This window comes from Apus apus, chromosome 1 (assembly GCF_020740795.1).
Source record: "Apus apus isolate bApuApu2 chromosome 1, bApuApu2.pri.cur, whole genome shotgun sequence".
Lineage (NCBI taxonomy): Eukaryota > Metazoa > Chordata > Aves > Apodiformes > Apodidae > Apus > Apus apus.
In genome coordinates this window covers 86,777,338-86,801,546 of record NC_067282.1, presented here as the reverse complement: position 1 = coordinate 86,801,546, position 24,209 = coordinate 86,777,338, and the positions used below count along the sequence as shown (strand labels likewise).

The 24,209-nt window shown below is 37.2% G+C and overlaps 1 protein-coding gene across 12 annotated transcripts in view; it reads left to right on the top strand.

Moving 5' to 3' along the window:
* The window catches only part of ROBO2 (roundabout guidance receptor 2), a 470,138-nt gene that overhangs the window by 41,391 nt on the left and 404,538 nt on the right, over window positions 1–24,209 (top strand). For all 12 annotated transcript variants that reach the window (XM_051629335.1, XM_051629326.1, XM_051629284.1 and 9 more), the window contains exon 2: window positions 9,744–10,070. In XM_051629335.1, the coding sequence (XP_051485295.1) occupies window positions 9,744–10,070 (327 nt within the window). The remainder of the gene's footprint in view (window positions 1–9,743; window positions 10,071–24,209) is intronic.

The window sequence follows — 24,209 nt, the reverse complement described above, 5'->3', positions numbered from 1 at the left end:
CTGTAATGATTTCATAATAATCCTTTATACTGTGACACTGGATTATTGTCCACATTATAATTAAAAAAAAATTGGAATGTTATGTTTGTGGTGATTCTTTACGATTAAAGCTGATTTACACCTTGCTTAGCGAAGTCACAATTGGTACAAGAGAAGCTTACTAGAATCAGCCTCCCAATAATATTTGATCTAATGCTTTTTAATGACAGTTATTGATCTGTCTTGTCAGTGTTGCCTGCTATCCCTTCTTGGCAGATGTGCACTATAGGAAAGGTGGCTTATCTGCAGATACATGTCCTGAGGAAGTTAGAATGTGTTGCTTAGCGGATTAATTTTGCTCATGAAAAAGCTTTCAGAGGACCTTGTCATAGTTCACGCAGCTTTGAACAAAAACCTTACCTTGAAAGCAGTCATATCACTGGAGTCTGTTCCCATCTGCCAAATCTCAGGGGAGAGAGAGATTGTAAAGTAAAAATTTTTGAAATGTAATCTTTACCATGTCACTTTGCCTAGAGGAATGCATCTAGGATAATCAGCCTGATGCCAGTGCATCAGCCTGTATTCCAGTTGAGTTTTCTCATTATCTTGAATTTTTTTACATTATCTTTTGTTCAAACTAGGATGTGACTGACTGGATCTCTATTTGAGGTCTCTGCTTGCTTTCAGTCAATTCTGAGGTTAAAAGGGTAGTGAAAGCAACATACTTACTCATTATATCTAACAGATATGTGTAATAAGTGTTTCTGATAAGTATTTCCTAAGTGAAACAGGGCATATGAAGAAGCAGGAAAATGAACAGTAGCTGTGACTGTCTTTCTGTAGACTTAACTAAGTAGCTGCAGGAGTGTATTTTTTTTTTTTTTAAGTTTAATGTTATCTTGTTCAGAAGTGATAGAGTCAGTGTAGGGTAAAAGAGAGCCCAAGCTTGGCTGTGAGACAGATCCTACTTAGCTAGAAAATACTCTGCAGAGACCGTTGTAGCTACTCATCCTGTTCTTGAAGCATGTGATTTTAATACATTCATTTCAGTTGCAGTTATTTTTTTCTATTTTGTGCAGTGAAAATAAGCCAAGATTCTAGCATAAAAGATGGTTCTTTGGCATTAAAATATATCTTTGGTGCTATCTTCTAAGTAAATAAAATATATTTAGGTCTTTTCCTTCCTACATCTATTATTTCTCTTGCAGAAGATACTATTTTATTTCGTATGATATTTTTCCTGTTTCTTTTCCTGATAAATAGTCTTTTTGCTCCGAGGAATAAAATGTATTGTTTGCACAACTCTTAAAAAGAATAAATTCAAAATGCTATCAACAGCACAGAACAAGCTAATAACCTCTCAGACACAATACTGATTGCTTTCACTTGTTACAGACAAGCATTAAAATGTCAGGATTACTTTTTTGGTTGTTTCTTTATTATACTACTTTTTTATAGTAAAGCATATATTATGAACTTGTCTTTCAAGTTCCATTGTCTTTCAGGCATACCTTTTTTTCTGAACTAAATATAATACACACCTATTAAATATGACCTATCAGAACTACTGAACTGAAAATGTTTCAAATGTATGACACAATGGAATACATCACATAATATTTTAAATTTCCCTTTGCCTAGCAAAAAAAATGAGCCTAGTAGGCAGGATAGAATAGTAGGTAGCAGCTCTGTAGTAGGGATGATGTCTGGTTATTCTGAAATGGCTGTTAGTCCTGTTACTGAAAATCTAGTTCTGGCTTTCTTTTTTGTCCAAGTAAATTAAAGCTGTGCCTTCAAAATGTTAAAGAAATCAAAATGTGAACCTCCAGAAAGGATACAAAAAGAGTAGTAGCCTTGGAGATCAACTTGGAAAGAGCTTTTCTGTATGTAGAAGGAAAAGGCTGGAAAAGAAGTGTAGAAGTGCAAACATTGTAGTATGTCAGACAGCTGAATCACTTGTGGAAAGCAGTGACAGGTGTAGATAAAGTCAGAAAGAAAGAGAGTACTAAGGAGGTTCTTGAAGGCAATTCCAAGATCTGTATCATGAAATACAATATCATCCTATTAACACTTAAACTGATAAAATATTGATTTTTCTTTAAAATTACCCAGTAGTGATTATAAAATCACTAGCCTTTCTATTTACCATCACTAGTCCAATAGCTATGAACATTTTGGTGACTTGAAAAGTGAATTAAATGGCTATGAATTTAGTCCATACTGGTGGGGGATTTTTTGTTTTGTATTGTTGGTTTTTGTTGTTGTTGGGTTTGGGGTTTTTTGTTTGTTTTATTTGGTTGTTTTTGTGGGTTTTTTTATGACAGACCATTGGCTTTGAAGCTGCTTATATAAAGAGTAGGCTTAATAGATGAAATCAACGTTTGGTCTTGATGTGAAGGTAATAAATTAAAACTGGAGGAGTGTGAAGTGTAATGAATGAAAAGTCATTTCCTTGAATTTTGAAAGGTGGTGGCCCAGGGGGACTAGAAGGTGAGTTGCCAGGCAGTGTTTTCTATGAAGAGATGTGTATATATTACATCTATACATATATATGCACAGAATATAGTACCCGTAGGGTAGGGATTGCATAGTGGCATTGTGGAATGTAGTTTAAAATAATATTGACTCTTTGTTTAAGTTTCTTTTTCTTTTTGCTGCTGTGTCTCTATAACAAATCTTTTTCTTTGATTAATAAAAATTCTTGCATCTAGTTAATTTTTCTTAGGGTTATTTGGCTGTAGGATCAACCAGGCTAAATTGAAAACAATAGATATTCTGTTCACATGCTATCCGCGTAGCTCTAAATATATGGTACGTCAGATCTCTGAGGAAACTTACGAGGAAGTCTGAGCATATTACAGCAAGACCATGAGGCTTGGTGGTAACTGAGAGAAAGAGTCTGACTTAGAACACTGATGATGCTGAACTGGTCAAAATGAATGAGTGACCACTGTCTTTCACGCTTTCCAGTGGAGTAGTCTTGAAGCGAATTCTTGGGCAATATCTTGTCTAGCACATCTGAATTGAATTACAACGGGGGAGGTGGAAAAGCAGTGTCTTCAGGCACCTAAAGTACAATATTGGGTCCAGATTTTTCTATTTTTGTCAACTTTACTCAGTTTTTACTTTCTTTCCCTACTTTGATCAGGAAGAACAGAAGTCCACAAATTCGTAAGACAGGAAGGGGGGTATAAGAGCAAGTGACAAATATTTTCTGTGCATGTGCTTCATCTGGGTATTTGAATAACTGGAGCTTCCTCACCTTTTTGCAGCCGAGTACTTCCTCCAGCAGCTTTCTCTTGCTCAGCTCTGGTGTGAGTCTGGGCTCACATTTTCTGTGTCCTGACCTCCATAAACATTAGCCATGACCGATGCAGAAATTACTCATATGAAGGTAGATATGAATGCAAGAACATTCATTACCTATGAATGAATGTTCATATCACAAATCTATAAAGTCACAAATTATTATTATGAGAACTACAGCATTTCCCATTACTCGATATTTATCAGGTCAGCAATTATCAGTAGTGACCAGACTTTGTTATCTGAAAATGAAAGCTGTGGGTTTTAGAGTGCCAAAACATTGTCTTGCAGTATCTTAGACAATGCAAGTTGATAGCCTGATGTTCACTTTAAAATGAAGGTTACTTTATTCACAAGCAAGAATGCAACTGAATAGTGTTAATGTTTAGTGAACAGTTTAATACAGGTTTTCATAACCCATATTTTAGTTTTCATTAACTGTAGACTGTAACTTATGTTTTACCACAGGAATTTCAGATACTATCTTTATGAAATTAATAAAAAATCTGCATTAAAGTAGAAGTACTAGTATCTACCAGTAGAAGCAGAAATAATATAAAAGCTATACTTAGCTGATTTAATATTTTACTCTTTATTTACTCCAAGCAGTGATTGGACCATTTTGTGGAGCTTTACACTGAAATAAATGTTTTTAATAGTTAGTTTTATAATATTTTTCTTTTAACTTGGTGCTGGCTTGTGAATTTGAGCAATAGCAAACAGTGTGAAAGTGAACAATAGCAAACAATTAGCAGTGTAATCTTACTTTGCTGTTTACCTGAGAAGAAACTAGTGAAAATATTTTACTCTATTAAGGTGAAAAATTAACATATGGGATAAAGCTGTGCATTAGTACTGATCCATCAGTTGTCACTTGTTACTTGACAGTAATTCTGATTTACCAACTGAGGACTATTGAACCTAGTAACTTCGGTTACTAATAAAATATTGCCTAAGCACATTGCACATGTTAGGTTTTCTAGGTCTGGTAGTACCCACTCTACTATGACACATCAGTTCATATCTGGACCAAAACCATATTTTCTGAAAGAGTTGGAATTATTTCTGCAAAGAAGCTTCTAATCAGTAGATATCTGAAGCTGCCCTGCAGATACTGCTTTCTGCTTTCTTTGCCTTACCCCCATTAAGAAAGAAAAAAAAAAAAGCTGTTTGAGGGAGAAAACGTGAGGCCAGCCAGTAAAGCAGTGTAAACAGAGAGGGGTTGGCTTTGGCTATAGCACAGTCTTAGCAAAGGTTTATTGGGAGCTTCAACACCATTAAGGCAGAATGGTTTTTAGTTATTCATTTCCACACAGACTACAAACCATCCTCAACCATTTTTTTCTAGCTTTGATTCTCATATAGAAAAATATCAATCACACACATATTGCTGGGGTGTGTGATTAGCAGTGTTCCAGAAGGCACTTGAGGTTATGCTGAACACTGTACTTATTTTCTGTTCTTCTTCTGCTTTGCCTAGTAGCATGAAGACAGAATGGCATTATATCTAATTATTTTATAATTTCTCCTGTTACATACTTTTTAGTACTAATCAGGACTTTATGTGTTAGTACTAACGTAGAATTATCTCACGTTGTGGCAGATGTTAAGAGTAACAGAATCACTGCTTTGTTGGTTTTGTTTTTTTTTTTTTGCTTTTATATGAGATAATCAGTTTTACTGGAGAATTATGTTCAGTAATGAACAGTAATTGTGAATTACTCAGTTTGTGGGAGAAATATTCATAAAATTTAAAATGAGGCATTAAAGATACACTAGAATAAAAGTGTAGAGAGGTAAGTGGAAGAGAGATGGCTTATGTCTTGGGCTTTGTTGGAGTAGCTTTAGTAACTTTTTGTTTAATGCTGCAGTAGGAACAAGGAAACATTAATATTAAAGGTAAGATACTATAACAGACTTGCACATTATCTTCTTTTCATGTATGTTTTAGGTTTTTTGGTTTTTGAACAGTGGTTTTAATTATCCTGTAAAGTAATAAGCAAAAATGTGAACCTAAAACTTTCTCTGTGAATTAGTTGATGGGGCATATGTGAAACTGATCTTGAGGTATGGGGTAACCAAACATCTGCAATAGCTGTGTGAACCTTAGTGTACAGTAAGCATTAGAGTACTCTGAGGATTTGTTTCAAGTGTTAATACTCTCCTTTTCATAGGTGCAGCTTCATGCCAGCTTTCAGTTAGTCATGATACCGTAGGATTTTTTTTTCCAAAGGTGTGTTTTTGCCCAACACCGTGTAACAGCTAATTTGAAGTCATTGAGGTTCTTCATAGTAATGACTGCGTAAGGACTCTTAAACTCAGGGGTTATTCACATGCCATGTGCATTCATGAGGTATTCCTGTATTGGAGATCCTTGAGGGAAGAATGGAGAAAGAAACTGCATACGTAGTCCAGGATACACAACCCTGTGCCTGCTTTAATGCAACTGTTTATCATCTTAAGTATATCAGGGTTTCCTCTCATATTGCAATAAAAGTATAATGTTCTGCCTAGTAGCTCACAGGGTTAGTAATTTTTCTGTTCCTTCTAAAATAGGTTGTATTTCTAAAGGTATTGGGAGGTGGACTTGGGGAAGGCACAGTGGAAGAATCAAAATTCAACTCAGAAAACACCATTTGGGGCTGTTACTTTCTGGTACCTGGGTAGTGTCTCTGTCTCCCAAGAGAGGCAATGGATTAAAATTTTTTATTTTGCTTGTTCTTTCTAAATTGGAGTAGCCTTCTGAATAGCTGTAGGTGCTCAGTTCAGTTTTGAAGGAGGGATTCTCTGTGATTGATTTCTTATGTGTGTTTTTCTTTCCCCATTTTAAGTGCACATTGAAAGCAGTAACTTGCAACACGAGATAGCTGAAGGTACACCCAGCAGTCACAGGAATGCCTGGTATGAGCCCCGGTCAGTACACAGCCTGAATCATTCCCCTTACTGATTGGCATGGTCTCTGCTACCCACATCTCAACCCTTTCTTGAGCACTAATTTCTTAATTAGGATAGAGTGAGGTAAACATTAGTTTTGTGATGAGCATCAGGACTGAAGAGAAATAATTAGTCCTATTATGACCTGAGGAGGGGTTTTGAATTGGGCTGTATAAGGCAGATTTTAACTCTTTAAGGAGAAAGCACTTTGCAAAGGATTTAACATGACCTGTAATTGTCTTTAGAATGTACTACTTTGCGTTTTGAACATTATCAGCAAACCTTTGTGTATTATAAGAACTAATATTTCAGATTAGCATTTTGCATTTTTTGCTACTAATTTTGTTACTCTTGGCTAACCATTTATAAGAATTTAGTTGTATTTGTTCTTTTCTCTGACTTAAGTCGCCATAAATTTTCAGAAAAATGTCAGTTTTCATGTTCGTATTGATACTGTTAGTAGTAATTTCTTAATACTAGAGGGGTTTTGTTTATTTTAAGAGTAAGCAATGAAATAAGTTAGTAGGCTTGAGAGTATTGGGTATGTCTCTAGGCAATGTACGAAGTTTACTTTTTCATCCTACATACTGTGAAATTTTCAAACTTTTGCTTTAATGGTGATTTCAGTCTTCTTCAATGTCTATGGGGTCATGGTCTAGAGGTATATTATAACTGCAAATTCTGTTAGATTTTAAATGTCTTCTTGTCAACAAAAGGAAAAAAATAAAGCTTTTCTGAACATACTCTATCTGTGCTTAGTTATAAATTATCTGTGTGTTTTTGTGCACTGGAAGTACAGATTATGGATACCTTTGCTATATACTGGTAATAGAATCTGGTAACCAATGAAAGAGTCCATTTGTGCAGCAGTAGCATAATACCTGAGTAAAATAGAAATCTAAATGTGAATTCACTTTTTAGAATGCATCCTTATTCCTTTCCTCATAACTTTTGGAGTAAATGAGGCATTGACAATATTTTTAAATATGTAGCGCCTAGAATATAATTAAGATACTGATGTTAAATTGCTTTTCTATGACTCAGCAAAACTGCTGATCAGAAAACTGAGACACGTTTCACTAACCTGCAGAAGCTGATACACCTGGTATTTAAGAAATGCAGTCCAATTGTACTAGTATGGCAGCTCCATTCAAAGGATTTTCATGATCCATGCGAGAAACAATGATTTGTGCTAGCAGTTAAAGGGGTCTTGTGAGAAAGATGGAGACAAACATTTAGCAAGGCATGTTGCTAAAACTAAAAGAGCATAGATGTACACTAGATATAAGGAAGCTTTTTTTTTTACAATGAAAATCATGAAACACTGAAGCAGATTGCCCACAGAGGTGGTAGATGCCCCATCCCTGGAAACTTTCAAGGTCAGGTTGGATGGGGCTCTGAGCAACCTGATCTAATTGAAGATGTCCCCGCTTATTGCAGGGGTTAGACTAGATGACCTCTAAAGGTCCCTTCCAACCCAAACTATTCTAAGAATTAGGAAAACTGACTTCATTTTTATGAAAACTAATGTAGAGGCATGAACTACTGTTGTGTGTCTGTGGCAGAAAAACTGTTAGTCAGGCTAATACACTCTAATTTAATATGCAATAATTGACTATATCTGAATGACTGATGCTGAAGTTAGGAGTGCTGGACTTTGGTTTCCATTGGGTAACACTGTTCCTGCATTTACTCATCTCTGAAGTTTGTCTGGTAATAGCTGTAATGAGGAACATAACAATTAGGAAAGGATTATTATCTTTTTCAGAAAAAAGGTATTGCAAAATTTGGCTAGTGTTGTGATACCATTGATTTTTTTTTTTACAAGAGTTCAGTGGAGATTTAGGATGCTGTGATTTGTGTTGGTGAAATTGCACTACATGGTAAAGGCTGTAATGAGAGCTTGTCGCTGGAATTTTCTCTAAGGTGGTTTTCTCTAGCACAAATTTTCTCTAGCACAAATCTTTGCCACATACCTCACTTCTATTCCGTCTCCCCTCTGCCAGCACCTCTCTTCCTTATTCCAGGACTTTAGTGATAGGGTAAGGCTTCATTGGAGAAGGTGAAGGACAATGTTCAGGCTCTGCTGCTTCCCTGCCCCAGGAAGTAGGAAGGCAACTGAGTGTAAATGAAATACAGAAGGGCAGAACAGTATATTGAAGCAGCTGCACAGGAAAGTACAGGGCAAGGCACAAAGTTGCTATTGTAAAGAGCACAAAATTAGTGTTGTATAAGCTTCAGTATTTTCAATACCTAGTAGTTTTGATAGTTGTGAAGGCTTAAGTACAGCATATTCATCATCAATATTCTGAAATGAAAAAAGTTTTCTGGTAATTGAAAGAAGAAGGTGCTTTGGTTATATTCCTTTCCAGTAATAGAGGAATTTAATTTTTTTTACTTAAACCTTAGTACTGAAAAATATAAGTGGAAAAAGTATAACCACATTCTTTCCAAGGTATGCCATACTGAGACTGAGCTCCTGGAACGCACTCAGGGATAATCCAGGTTTTCAGATCCCTGCTTAGATACACTGTGTAGAAATCCTGGAGCTGTTCAGCTCTCAGTAACCATGTAAACAAGGGTTGTCATGCAGTGTTGGTAGAAATTTAGGGATATTGCAAATGTGTTAGAAAGTACATTTGCAGGTAAAAGATTATGGACACCAAAAGGCAAAGTGAATAGAAGGATGAATGCAGAGATAAGAAAAAGGGAAATGGACCTATAATGATTTCTCAGACACTAATGTTTGCAATACGCTTTCAGGTGTGTGACTTGATGATCTTAAAGGTCTCTTCCAACCAGAACGATGCTTTAATTTCTGTGATTCTATGTCTGCCTATATTGTATTTGTATGTGTATGAGTACGCATGTAATCCACTGAAAATTTTTAAAGCACAGATTACATTTGAGATTTCCAAATAAAAATAGATCTCATGCGTGACTTCAAACACTTTGAATAGTTAAAGTTGGCAAGTATTGTACTATGAATCTATGAAGTTTTCATGTTTCAGTTGTGGGTTTTTGTCTGTTTGTTTTGGGATTGTTTTATTTAATTTATCTTATGTTTCCATACCTGGGCTGTTTGTGGAAAAGGGATACAAAGCATGAATACAAAACTATGAAGAACTGTTAACCAGTGGTTGTTAAGACACTGCTTTTGGATGTCCATGTATTGAGTATGGCAGATGAAAGCATGGGATATGGTAGATGTGAGCGAAATCTGGAAGCACACAGGGATCTAGAAGCAAATGTAAATGGAAAGATTATTGGAATAGGGATTGTCATGCATCCTTTAAGCCCACTCTGCATGTGGTATGCCTTAGAGGTGTATATCTGTAGTCCAACTCAAGTCTTTTAGCTTTGAAAGTCTCTGATATCAGACAAAACAATACCCGATGTGTATGGGTTTACATAGTTTGTTTTCTTTGAAATTTTTTGTAGCATTAAAAGAGAAACTTGAAATAACTCTTTGTGAAAACTATAGTTAAAATTAATTCTTCTTTCCTCCCTGTCTTCTTGTCTAGGATCTCGTCTCCGTCAGGAGGACTTCCCACCACGGATTGTTGAGCACCCTTCAGATGTGATAGTCTCTAAAGGGGAGCCAACAACTCTGAACTGTAAAGCTGAAGGACGACCAACTCCTACTATTGAGTGGTACAAGGATGGAGAGCGAGTGGAAACAGACAAGGATGATCCGCGCTCCCACCGCATGCTGCTGCCCAGCGGATCTTTATTTTTCTTACGTATTGTGCATGGACGTAGGAGTAAACCTGATGAAGGAAGTTACGTTTGCGTAGCAAGGAACTATCTTGGAGAAGCTGTGAGTCGCAATGCATCTCTGGAAGTGGCATGTGAGTAGCTTCTTTGATTACCACTGTGTAAAGCTTTATAGTGACTTTTATGCTGTCATCCAGCACTTGCACAGTCAGCAGTCTGGGTGGTAACAACAGTAGATAAGCATGGTATTTTGTTGTTAGCTATAGCTCTTAGTCAAGGCTTTTCTACATGTGTTTATACAGTAGCAGTGACCATACAGAATATGTGAAATCAAGCAAGGTTTTAGCCACTATATAATCATGATTGGCACAAACATGGACAAAGGCTGATCTTACTCTAAAGAATAATTTTTAAATTATAACTAAAGTTGGTTATACTGAAACTAATGTGGAAAAATACCTATAATTTAATATAAAGTACACTGTCTGTTTCTCTTTATCTAGTCATCTGTTACCTTAGCAGAAGCACACATATTGGCTCATGTTCTGTACTTCTGGAAACCTGAGTACATACTCCTCTATCATAAACTTCATACAGGCCTCATTCATTATGTGAATGGCAAGTGAAATTGTTGGCCATTTCTCATATCGTTTGGAGCAGATTTTCTCTGTTTTAACAGAGAAGTCATCATGGCTCTTTCAGAGAACACCTGGCTTGCATGATCTGCTTCCAGTAGAGTTAGCAGAGAGACTCATTATATTCAGAAAACAAACAAGATCATCATACATAAAATACAGTGTGTTGTGTATTATTTGTTGCTGATTAGTTATGCAGAAGATCAACAAAGGGTGGTAGTGTGTAAAGCTGTATGAATGTTCTTTTCTTGCTGGACTTCAGTTTTTCCCCCACAGTTCTTCATACAGCAATAGTTTCACTAAAGTGTGTTTGACTGAAGTAGGGCTTTAGCACAAACTTGTATTGTTTAGTTGATAAAAACGATGGATTTAAGTACACATTAGAGAAGGTATGTTGGTTTAAAGACGGGGTGGGGGAAAAAAAGGACAGAAGAGAAATCTTTATTTCTGATACAGTCTGCAGACTTTTATAGCTAAGTTTATGTGATCTTGAGGCTTCAGTCTTCTCAGAAATTACACAACATGCCATTTTTTAAATATTTAAATCATGGTATACGTCAAGTAGAACAGACTTGTTCACTGCCTTTCACTTGTCATAACGTAGATTTTGAACTGTTTCAAACAAAAATGAAAACAGTTTTGGCACACATTCAAGGAATGACTAAATGTATACCTGCCAAGGAAGGCATCACAGAATGTTTTTCAGTTTTGGTAGGTATTTAGGAATCAAGAAGAAGACTTAATTTAAGGAAGGCTGAAATCTGGGTGAGTATGACACTAGACAAATTTACTGGATTATTCCTGTCTTTGTACAGTGGTGTTTAAACTGTTGAGAAATCTAATGAGAGGCATAAACACTTCAAAATCTTTATTGCAATCCTGTTGAGATGCAGACATGCCCTGTCAAAATTCAGAAGATTGTTAAAGAAATACCTGAATTCATCAAATTAAAGTGACTGATAATTTTGAAATTTAAAGGTGTCCTATATTTTGTCAGTTTTCACTGGTCCCTACTTTAGTGACTGCTGAGAGACTCCTTTCACAATGTCCCCAGTCTCTGGAGTAACTGTATTTCATTAACTGGTGGCAGGTCATGCATGAACTATATGTGAGATAGTAGAAGACTTGAAAAATAATGAAACTGTGATTCATTGTCAAAGGTATCTTAGAGCAGAATCATAGAATTGAAAACCTGAGATCTGAAACTATAGCCAAAATTTTTGCAGTAGCAACATGTAACAGACACCAGATTATTTTATTGTTTTCATAGATTTGACGTTTAACTTACTGAATTCCCCAATGAAATACTTCAGCAGTCTAAAGCAGCCACTCCTGTTCCACTTCAGTAGTGCTTTGTCTTTCTTTGAGCCGTACTGTGTCTGTGACTACAGGAAGTTCTTAAGCAAAGAGAAATAATATAAATAATATGTACTCTGCTTGTTTACTTAATTTTAGAGATTCTGCTGGGTTTATGTTCACCGGTTTTAAAAGCACATGTCAGTGGTCAACATATGTACCAAAGGCATCCTCTGGACGATGACAGCAAAGCTACTTTGTTTCCCTTAGTTTGGACACCCTTTTTACTGTGATTTTTGGTTCTAAATGAAGTTTTCAAGTGTCTTTCAGATACCAGTTATTTTAAGGCTTTTAACTGTTTTTCTAATGTCAGCATTTCTAGACTGAAGAGGATGGGCGGGTCTGTAGCAATCCATTTGCCCCCTAGGGAAATGAGTTGCTGCTGACAGCCTGTTGTCAGCAGAGAGCCCTCAGTCACCTGTTCTAAACTGTTGCTGAAAACAGTTGAGTTGCCTGGATACTGCAGCCCTGTCCGCGGGAGCCAGGACAGCCGCATGCGATCAGATCTTGCTCGTGCTATCTGTAATGGTGTTGAAAACCTCTCTTTCCACAGTAAGCCAAGCTGTTTTCATCACCAGAAAAAGGACGGTTGTCCTTTGGTGACAACAGGGTTTTAGATTATGATGTGACTCTAGGTGGCCTGAAATTGTTGCATCAGAGACAAACTAATGCTTTTTACAGGTTTAAAGTGCTCAAGTCTGCAGTTTTAGTGAAAGAATCATTATTTTTTTTACTTTGCTTATTAAATTGTCAGTCACCAATAATTGGCACTTGCAGTTTCTGATTGATGAAGAAATATTTATTTGTTTTATTTATCTGTTACGTGTGCTCATGCTTATGCATTCAGGTGACAAACAGTGTTAACTGTGGTTCCTTCTCTTCTACTTCCTTTTTTTATTTCCCCTTCCATGGGCACCTGTCACAAAAGCAGTGAGTTTAAAAATCTTCTGACGTATCCGTATTTATGTGTAAAGACAGAAGAAGAACTCAAGTGAAATTCAGTTGGGGCATGCAGCGATTCACAGCATAGTGTGGCCCATCTTCAGTGCAAACACTTTGCCCCCTTTTTTTTTTCTTTTTTTTGAGTGATTTTTTTACAAGTTGCTCAAGTTCCTAAACTTTTTGGTCAGGTGACAGTTAGCACCTTTCTGAAACATGATGAGTTTAGGTAACAGCCCATTCAAAGCCTTTAAGTACTGCATGTGCATACAATCAAAGTCAAACATTTTTGTGCTGATGTATGTCTTCAGAAAAATTTCTTTGTACCAGTGAAATAGTGAAGAATTGTGATTTGGGAGGTTACTTTAAAAACAACATTAACACACAGAATATGTTTTTAGAATATTTTTACCTTTAATTTAGAAAGTCTTTATTCCAGAAGACATTTAGGAAGAAACAGGATTTTGTATTTGGAAGCAGAGTTGAGTATTGATATGACTTTATTCTATTTCTTTCTTCTTTTAATGCATTAATCCATGGTGTGCTTTGTATGGGCTACTTTTTTCAATAGGATGCTTCTTGGAAGGAAAAATAATGCTATTGCTAGCAGCAAAACCATTCTTCCACTGTGTATGTTTTAAATTCTGATGTAGTATTTGTATGTTTTATGGTTAAATAATTAAAAATAAATCTTCTAGTATTAAAACAGTAATGAATAATTGTATTCAAAAGAGTAAAATGTATTTATTTTGATTTTGTGAATTAGAAGTTTTTTATTGAAATTGAACAGGGGTTGGCATTATTAGAAATATGTTGATGCTCAGATTTTCTTGGGAGGATTTTGGAAAGGGAAGTAGGCTTGAAATAGTTCGATCTTTTATGAAACTACTTCCACATTTGAAAGCCAGAAGTTTTAAAATAAAAGCACAGTTTTTTACGGTGTACGAATTGACAGGATTGAACCTATGTGATGGAGTTTTCCAGTGGGAATATCAGGAGACACATTTGAAATAGAGACTGTAGCTAGGATTTCAGTTGCAAGTGCTGGGGCGCCGCATGTAAGCAAGAGAAAGAGCATGAGGGTCCTTGCACTGACTCAGGCTGCCTCTGATCTAGCCTGAGTTAGTGGCAGCCCCCAGAGATAGCAGCCGTAGCCCCAGGTGTTAAATATGTGACAGCAGCTTGATCTATCGACCACTGTAAGAGGGGGCTTTGGCCTAAATGAAAATTCATGAAAAATTGATGAAGTCCCCAGATTATTTTTTTCCCTTTTCCTTTTCCAGTGCTGTGCCAATGCAGCGAGGAGAGATTAAATGAGGTGTTGAACGCTTTAGTGGCAAGGAGGTTGTGGTTCAAAGGTCAGGGGTCAAAGGAAGGGAAAAAAGACCAATTTTCTACCTTACTTGTATTTGAAGAAAACATGAAGCTTTTCAGATTAGCTGAGATTTGCTGCTATTTTAATATAGGAATAAAGCTCAGGAATATTTACAAATTATATTCTTTTCTGCATGAGCTGGCAAAGGGTAGGAGTGTGTGGGTTAATGCTAATAGAAAACATTGGAAGACACTAAGTCATAATTCAATTGGAGAACCAGAAATAGATTGAATTTTGTAAAGGCAGTATAAATTTGGGCTTCCATCTTTCTGAGTCTGTGCTTGAACTGAAGTTGCTTGGAGAAAGAAGAGGTCTTGCATTATTTATATGTCACAGATTGCTTGAATAGCGGGCTTTGGAGCACTCTCCAAACATAATGATCCTGTTTATGTTAGGTCCAAAACTGAATTATGTTTTTGTCTGCAACAAGAGAGGTTATACAACCACACTAGGTTTAGTGTGAAGAGTCACAGGTGCATTCCAAAGCAAGCGGAAGTCAGCTCTTAAACATGGGAGACAGTAATTTTACAAATAAAACATATCTGTTTTAATGTTCAGTGAATAAAGGCTGAGATGTATAAAATAGATGCCATGCAGTAATCTCTGTATCATAATGCTCATGTAATGTATTAATGATAATGGAGTTAATAATTTAATTTTCAGATATTCAGGGTAAATGCTACCTGAAAAATAGGATTTTAAAAAAACCCCATAATTTAAGTGACTGTAAAATGGGTGGATGATATATTTAATGTAGTTTCTGTTCAACATATGACTTAGATATAAAAATTGTTATTAATCTGTTACTAGTAATTTCAAAGTCTGATTTGCTTTGAGGCTACTTTAACATGTGGAGAGTACATCCTGTTCCTTTACTTACACCCCTCTCATGCTTCTCAACAGTGTGTGAAAAGCTTTGTGTCTGAGCTGGCAGTCTTCTGCTCTCATCAAGACAGAAGTAATTATTGTAGAAAATGAAATACTGGAGACTGGTCCTGCAGATGAGCCATATCAGGACATTGAAAAGCATCATGCTTTTTCTTACTCTACATTTTTCTAAGAAATATAACAAACCATAGCTATTATCACAGCACAATTAGTGAAAATAAAATTCCACTTATATAAGAAAATAAATAAAATTATAACACATTAGATAATCAGGGAAAAAGGCAGATTTTGTAAGATGGAAGAAATCTTTCAAACCCTCTCTGTACTTCTGAAGTTTGCAATGAGCGATTTCTGTTGATTAGGATGAAACCATTGGGAATTCCATTGTTAGAAAACATCGCATAGTGCAGCAATTCTGAATAGGATGTAGTTTAATTCTTACAGTCATTATTAGAAATTAAAGAAATTCACAAATACCAACGAGTGAAAGCATATCAGAGAAATTAAGACCTGGTTGATGTCTCATCACAAAGTTTCCTTTTGAGCCAGAGAAGTGGTTATTATTATTTATTATTTTACCTTTTAGCTGAGCATGTGTTTCTACTGCTTCTGAATTAGTCACAGATAAGATTTGAGAGGGTATGATTTTCGTACGAGCAGCCAGAGTGAGCTAGAATTTTTATGACAGGGATGCTCTTCATCAGGGTAAACTGTTCTATACCTCCTGTCATTAACACATTTCTCACAAACTGTTTAACATTGTGCTTCAGCACTGAGGCCTTAAATATGGGCAAAAACAGTACTTCCCATCATCATAATCCACTAGGATTTAGACAGGTAACTGCATCATTACATCTTCATTTCTTATCCTTTAAGCTCCACTTGGACATGCAGACTTAAATGTTTAGTTTGAGGCTAAAAATGCTAATGAGTCCTTACATTTAAGAGATATCACACTGTTGGTAGATCCAAAGATATTTAACATTTCAGTCATACTATCAAGCTGTACAGTGCCTGTAGGTTTCTCCAGGCCTTGTTCTTGTTCTCCATTTTAATTTTCTTGCTCTTTTCATACTGTGATCATTTTGCAATAGATTTTTTTTTTTTTTTTGATAGGAGTTCACAGCACAATGAGCTCTAAAGAGAGATATGCAAGTTTGGACAAAACAAGCAGCATTGGGTACCAGAACAATGATTGCTGTAAGCGCTTAAGCTCAGCTGGTTATGTATACCAAGAACTGTACTCCAGACTAGTGAAAAGTTTCCTTAACAGTTGGAAGTTGGTTCCACTATGTGAATTAATTCCTTCAAAACTGTTTAGTATGTCTTTGCAATGTGTTCTCTTGCACTGTGTAGTCAAAGAATCACAGAATGGTAGGGGTTGAAAGGGACATCTGGCAATCATCTATTCTAACTCCCCTTCTAAAGCAGGTTCACCTAGAGCAGGTAGCATAGGGTCATGTCTAGGTAGGTTTTTAATATCTCCAGAGAAGGAGACTCCACAACATCTCTGGGCAGCCTGTTGCGGTGCTTTGTTGCCCTCACAGTAAAGAAGTTTTTCCTCCTGTTCAGATGGAACTTTGGGTGTTCCAGTTTGTGTCCGTTACCCCTCATGCTGTTGCTGGGCACCACTGAAGAGAGTCTGGTCCATCCTCTTGACTACTGCCCTTTAGATATTTATAAGCATCGGTGAGATCCCCTGTCAGTCTTGTCTTCTCCAGGCTAAACAGAGCCAGGTCTCTAAGCCTTTACTCGTAAGAGATGCTCCAGTGCCCGGATCATCTTCTTAGCCCTCCACTGAATTCTTTCCAGTAGTTTCTTGTCTTTCTTGTTCTGGAGGGCCCAGAACTGGATGCAGTACTCCAGATGAGCTGTCAGTAGGGCAGAGTAGAGGGGAAGGATGACCTCCCTCGACCTGCTGGCCACACTCTATTTAATGCACCCCAGAATGCCACTGGCCTACTTGGCCATAAGGACATGTTGCTGGCTCATGGTTAACATGCCTACTAGGACTCCCAGGTCATTTTCCCCAGAGCTGCTCTGCAGCAGGTTAACCCCTAACCTGTACTGATGCCTAGGGTTATTCCTCCCTAGATGCAGGACCTTACACTTACCTTTGTTGAACTTCATTAGGTTCCTTCCATCCCAACTGTCAAGCCTGTCCAGGTCTCGCTGAACACAGCCTTTTGGTGTATCAGCCACTACTCCCACTTTGTATCATCAGCAAGCTTGCTTATGGTACATTCATTCTTGTCATTAATTAGCATGCTGAACAAGACTGGACCCAGCACTGACCCCTGGGGAACACCGTGAGATACAGGCCTCAAGTCATACAGTTTAGTATAATCCCCAGTGTTCCTGTAGTAGAAATATTTTCTAACATCCAGAAACAGTTAGAGAAGCTTTCTGTAGGATCCTTAATTTATTCCTAGAATTATTCTCCCCAGGATCTACACTTTTCTCCCCATCTAAAAGATAACTTTCAGTGTTACACTCTTCAGAGCTGTTTGCAGTGTGCTTGATCTGATTCTGCTTCTAATATTTTTTGCACATTTTCTCATTTGATTTTTATCGGTTTCCTTCTTCCCCTTGGCTTTGATTTTATTTTAAATCAAATCCTGCTGTTCATATAACTGAATGCTTTACCTGATAAAATGTTGAAAGCTAAGAAACTATTGATGACTTTACAGAAACCTTGGAAGAGATCAGCTATTGGCTGCTGTGTTAGTGTGCACGTGATCATATACTGATTTTTTTGGTTGATATTTCTTTGATTTTTAGTTCATCTGGGAAATAAAGGAGAACAAGATAAGACTGTATTTTTACAACTCTGTTTCCTTTGCTTGGGAGCCTATAAGCACTATTTGAATGTTAATTGGAATATTAGCTATTGTTGGGATATGCTTCAGGCATGTGATACCATTCTGCAATGTCAGTTAGGCTTAAGAAAAAGTACTCATTTGAAGTGGTACTTCAGACTATTCCTTTGCAAATGCTGCATAATATCAATTATAACAAAATTTATTACTACTGTAGTTTACAGTAATTATTAGGGCGCAGTTGGTAGATGTTTTATATATATACATACATATATATATGTATATATATATGTATGTATATAGTTTTTTCTGGTAATCATTATATTTGCTTGAGGACACCACACCTTACCTTTCTTCCTTTTTCTGTCTTTGTTCAGATATATTATCGCCCTTGTTCCTGTTCTTAAACTTAATCATGACTTTGGTGATACTTCCATTTCAAATGCTCCCACATGTAACACTTTTTGAATAAGTTTCTAATATTTGGAACTTAAGTGTGAAATGTCTCTTGTTTGAATTTTTCAAGTGGCAATGATGTGGATTTATATTCATCCTTTGGAAACGGCTTCACCATGTTAGAGGAGGGAGGTGACATAGTTACTTTCTGCTTTCTTGTAGATCTGTCTGCTACTGCACAAAGGGATGTAGAGATGTATAGAACTGGGAGCCTTGAATCACTGAGTCCCCTGTATTCTACACAGCTGTATTTTGTAATTCCATTCAGAAACATTTCATGCTGCACTTTGAAAAGCGGTGTGACTGCTTTCCCCTTCATCCCTGAGCTCACTCCATTCCCTGTTTCTGTTGGACACCTATCTTGGAACTTAAATATTCCAATGGTGAGAAAAATAGTTCTAATGTTTCCTATGTAAACATAAACATGCTATGTTTATGCTTGTTCTTGTGATCTTATTTTCCTTTAGTTTAGTTGTTTTCTCTCCTTTGTATTTGTAGAACACAGCAGTATCACTTCTTATCTCTGCTCTTGCTAAGTTGAACAAGAAAGGCTCATATCTGTTCTTGGAAAATTTTGCTTCATCCTGGTAGTCATTCTTCACCTGTTCTATTCTGCATCCATTTCCTGAGACATGAGTGGTAGCTTGCATATGATATTTCAAGACTTGCATGCTATGCATTATGAACTAGTGTTAATAACTATCTTCACTGTTCCCTTATCTATGAGTTCTGTGATCATGTTGAGCTTTTTAAAGCTTTTGGCAGCTCATAGTCATTCTAGAGTAATCTGATATCTCTCTCTTTCCCTGTACTTTTTAAGAGGTTAGCTTCTACTTAACAGTAAACTTTCCTGTGATCAGTTTGAAAGCATATGACCTGGCACTTTCTATTATTGCACTTCATCTAGTGTCTCCTACACTAGTCTTCAATATCATCCAGTTCTTCCTGTTTAAATTGATCTTCCCATTGAGTCCTGATGGGCTTGTTGCCTAATCTTGTATGCTGAAGTAGAAAGTGGCTTTGGCATTCAAAATTGGCATTTTCTTACTCCACGTGCATCTTGCTGGAGGACTTCGCTTCTACTAATTGGACTTAATGCTGCCTCTTGCCCAGTCCTTATGCAAATTCATTTAATGAAATAAATAGGAAGGAAAGAAAGAAAGAAGTTTCAGCGTATGAACTGTTTTGCTGATTCCCATTCTGCTTATCTTACAACCTTATACCAATCCATACATGGGAATCAGGAATAACATTCCCAATATAAGTAGTAATATTGAAAAAGAATTTACATTGGTGAATATTTTGGAATTTTTTTTAGATCATTATGTATACAAAGAATGCTCCATCTGCTGAATTCTTGCACACACACAAGTAAAATTTAGAAGAACATAGGTGTGGAAAAAAACCAGAATTCATTACAGCCCTCTGACTTCAACTTTTGGAATTAACACCCCAGTGCTATATGCAGTGCACTAGGTGACGGACAGTAATACAAATCTCTAAAGATGACAGATAATAGGATGATCACTTTGTATTTTAGCAGAGATAGATATTCAATGGAACTTTGAGTATGGTTAGAATGTAAGAATTCCTGTTTTGTCCAGAAGAGCACGCTTGAGGTAGTTACATAAAATGCCTTAGTTTGTATTTTATGTGGAAGAAGGAAATTAGTGATGATGAATGAAATAAAAAACCCTTAGTTTTCTCAGGACAGCTTTATGTTTATTTCCGTGATAGATGCAAATTCTTCACAAGAATGGGATATGCAAATCATCAGCTGTTAGTATGGAGAGACATTTTAGTTCCAAAGTGGTCACACAGTGGTTTTGAGAATTATACTTTGTTATTGTTCCTTAGTTTTGAAAACTGGGACTGTGATCTCAGTTTTCAGGAGATTTTTCCTCTTTTACATTGGAGGCAGTGGCATAATGCGTTACTGGTCACACCAGTCTGTCCACCCAGACCAATGGTCTCTCTTGGATAATGACAAACAAAGACACCGTTTAGGAGAACAAATGAGCTTAAACGCCTTAAGTGACTCATTTCCCTCATGGATTCTGTGGAAGTATTATTGTTTTTCTTAGAATCAGAAAAAAGCACAGGTAGTGGAAAACATGTAGTAGTTGAAAGCATCTGGTATGGAATATTTGTTATCTTTACTGCAAGATGATCTTTATGAAAGAGATGTGTACATAGAGTTAAGAGTTTCCTTTCTTTCTCTGCACCTCACTTTTCTCTTGAAGTATAAAATATTTAGAATAGGTTGATAACAAAGCTCATGTGAGAGCACAGTTGGGGCATAAATTAGGTGTTACTGAAGCAAACTGGAAAGTTAAATGAACCATTTCAAGGTGTGTCAGCTTCTAGCAAAGCATCTTGGTTAGTAAAGGGTCAATGGCAAAATAAATAAGCTCAAAATTATTTTTTGAAAGTATTTGGTTTTGGGTTCTATCTTCATTGTTTCTAACTCTGTCTTCTCACGTTTATGTATTTATATGTCAAATTAGGGTAAGTAGCTAGAAATCACGTATTTCTATAATTCTTGAGTTGATTAAATTATGATCACTGTTTGGATTGTTGGAGAGGGAGATAAATAGCCTGCAGTTTGGACACTCAGCTGGAAAACGTAATTTAAGCCACTCTTCGTGATAAAGACACATACATTAGAGCCCCTATTCATTCAGTTAACATATGTACAATTTGTATTCTATGGTAGAAGCAACTTAATTACCTGATTCAAACTGTAAATTAGGCATTCCTATAGATGCATGCCTAAAAGTCAGTGCTGGCAATACTGAACATCAGTCATCTTTTCTTTGAGATTCAGAGCCATCTGTTCAAGGTCATATATCACATTGATTGCAGAACCATGAACAAAAGCCAAATCTTTTGGTAGTGTAATATCTTAAGAATAGGAGGGATATTCCTCATACTATTTGCTTCCCTCTTCCCTCTACCTACTATAAAAACAGGTGACTTCCTGCTTTTGTTCAGATTGTGTTCCCATTTGAGCAACATCTGATTCTGAATATATTAGTTCCTGTAAATTTTGGACTTTTACATAGATCTTGTAGTTATTGTGTAAACTTCGATTCTATCCATCTTATTGAAACATGTGGAAACACTCCATCCCGTGGAAGCACTTAATAGCTAAGTGATGATGCCCCTGTACTCGGTACTGGTGAGGCCACATCTCGAGTACTGTGTTCAGTTCTGGGCCTCTCAATATTAGATGGAGATTGAGGTGCTGGAGCATGTCCAGAGGAGAGCTACCAAGCTGGTGAAGGGACTAGAGAGTAAGTCATATGAGGAGCGGCTGAGGGAACTGGGCATGTTAAGTTTGGAGAAGAGGAGGCTGACGGGAGACCTCATTGCCCTCTACAACTACCTCAAAGGACGTTGGAGGTACATCGTACATCACAGAATCATAGAATCATCAAGGCTGGAAAAGACCTTCAAGATCATCAAGTCCAACCATCTGCCCTACAACCCCTAACCACTAAACCATCTCCCAAAACACCACATCTACCTGTTTTTTGAACACCTCCAGGGATGATGCCTCCAGCCACCTCCCTGGGCAGCCTGTTCCAATGCCTCACCACTCTTTCTGTGAAAATTTTTTTCCTAATATCCAATCTGAACCTCCCCTGACACAACGTGACCCCATTTCCTCTTATCCTATTAGTAGTCATGAGGGAGAAGAGGCCAATGAGATGGGTGCTTCAGGGCATGCTCTATTGGCTGAGGTTGTGGGGGTTTTTTTGGTGGGGTATGTGTGGTTGTTTGTGTTTGGGTTTTTTTGTGTGTGTGGATGGTTGGACTCGATGATCTCAGAGGTCCTTTCTAACCATGATGATTCTGTGAATAGAAACAAACTTTTCCGAAAGTAAGACATAAGGAAAGAAATTGCAGAATTCCAAACAAGGTTTCCTTTGTCTGTAAGAGTCGACATCTTACAAAAACAGAAAAAAAAAAAGGCAAACCAACCAACCTAAAAAAAACCCAACCCACCAGCCTTCTTCCCCACCCTGGCCCCCTAAAAAAAGTGAAAACCCCAACAAAAAATAATGGGGGGGGGGGGGGGGGGCGGCTGGTGGTACAGTTTGATCTGCAAATCATTGTAGAATTTCTTCTTTCCCTACCAGTGTCATTATTCTAAATGGTACCCCCACTGAGGCTGATGCTTTTACAATTGTTGTGAAACTAGAAATGGGGAGTTTGGGACAGAGCCTTGGAATTTTTGTATGTCTGTTTTCTTATCTAATAGCTTGGTCACATTGTAAGGACTTGTTTTCACTTGCTAGAATAAAAGGTAGTCTTTGACTATTCCTTACATAATTCACTTGCTAATTTTGCCACTCATAAAAATATTTTGACTGGTTATCATAAATACACTGCATATGTGCAGTTCTAGGTTTATACATCACTTTTCTCATTATACATCTGCATCTTTAAGCTCCCTTCCAACCCAAACCATTCTATACTGAACAGATGACAACTTGGTTTCTGTGGTATGAAACCCCTTTCACAGTTCTTCTACTCCAGTGCTGCAGGACTTTTTTTTGCCAATAACTAGGGAACAGATGCTCTCTATTACCTGCCCACTGCCTTCCCAGGGGAAGATAAAAGGATAATAGGAGATTTTAAGGTTGGAAAAAGAACTAGAATAGCTTTAAGGAAACAGTGAATTATACGCAAATATATACAAACAGGTGAATATGGAACCCATGGTCCTCAGATGGTAATTATGTCCCAACAGGAAAAGTCACAGACTGAACTCAGCAGCACATGGGCGGGTGCCTGAGTCCAGCGTTCCAGTGACAGTCCACAAAAACACCTTGGAGTGGCTGTGCCAGCCCTACTCAGAGAGGCATGGGAAGGTGACCTGTCTCAGTGAACATGTTTTCTCCAGCAAGAAAACAGGATTAAAGAACACCAGCAGCAGCAGAGGGAGAGATGACAAACAACCAAATCCAAAGCACTCCAGCTAGTGAGGCCTGAGGAGGGCTCTCTGAGGAGCCTTTTTATCCTGAGCCCCATGGGCGGGAGGACTGTGATGGGTCCATGTGGGTCACCTGACCCACCCTCTCCTCCCCACGTACACAGCTGTTCTCCCCATTGTCACTGACACAGCCACAGGCTGGAAGCAGCTCTGGCGGGAGAAGTGGTGGGGAGTTAATATGGCCTTAGACAATTTTTATCCTGGTTCTCTAAAACCAGGGCACAGTTCATTACAAGGAACAGATGTAAAAAGTAGAAGTTAAGAGCTGTGAGAAAGGAACAGCTTTGTATCGATGTCATCAAGCTCCTAACAGTAACATACAGAACATGTGAAAAACAGGATATAGTATGCAATTTATTTATTAATAACTTAATTATTTGCTAAAGTTATGAGAATATGAACTCTGAACTTACAATGAAGTATTGCCAATATTGTTCAGGACCTGTACAGCATACAGCTGTTTACTATCATATATATTGTATATATATTATAATTTTTATATATGTGAAATACACATGCACTTTGAACATGTATCTTTTAAAAAGTAGGTTCTATCTTTGATGCACATTAAAATTCCTAAGTAATGGACTGTGTAGGGATTTTAATGTCACCTGTCACTGTGTTTCAAAGAAGCTTCTTTGTCAGGCACACAGTGTGCACAGTAGCACTGCAGTATTAAATGTATGTATTTCCATCCCCTTTCACTGTGTATCAGAGCCAATTTTTGACAGTGTACTTTTTGCTCCCTTTCCTATAGTGCAGTACATATGCAAATAGTCACAGAAGAAATACTTAATTGATAG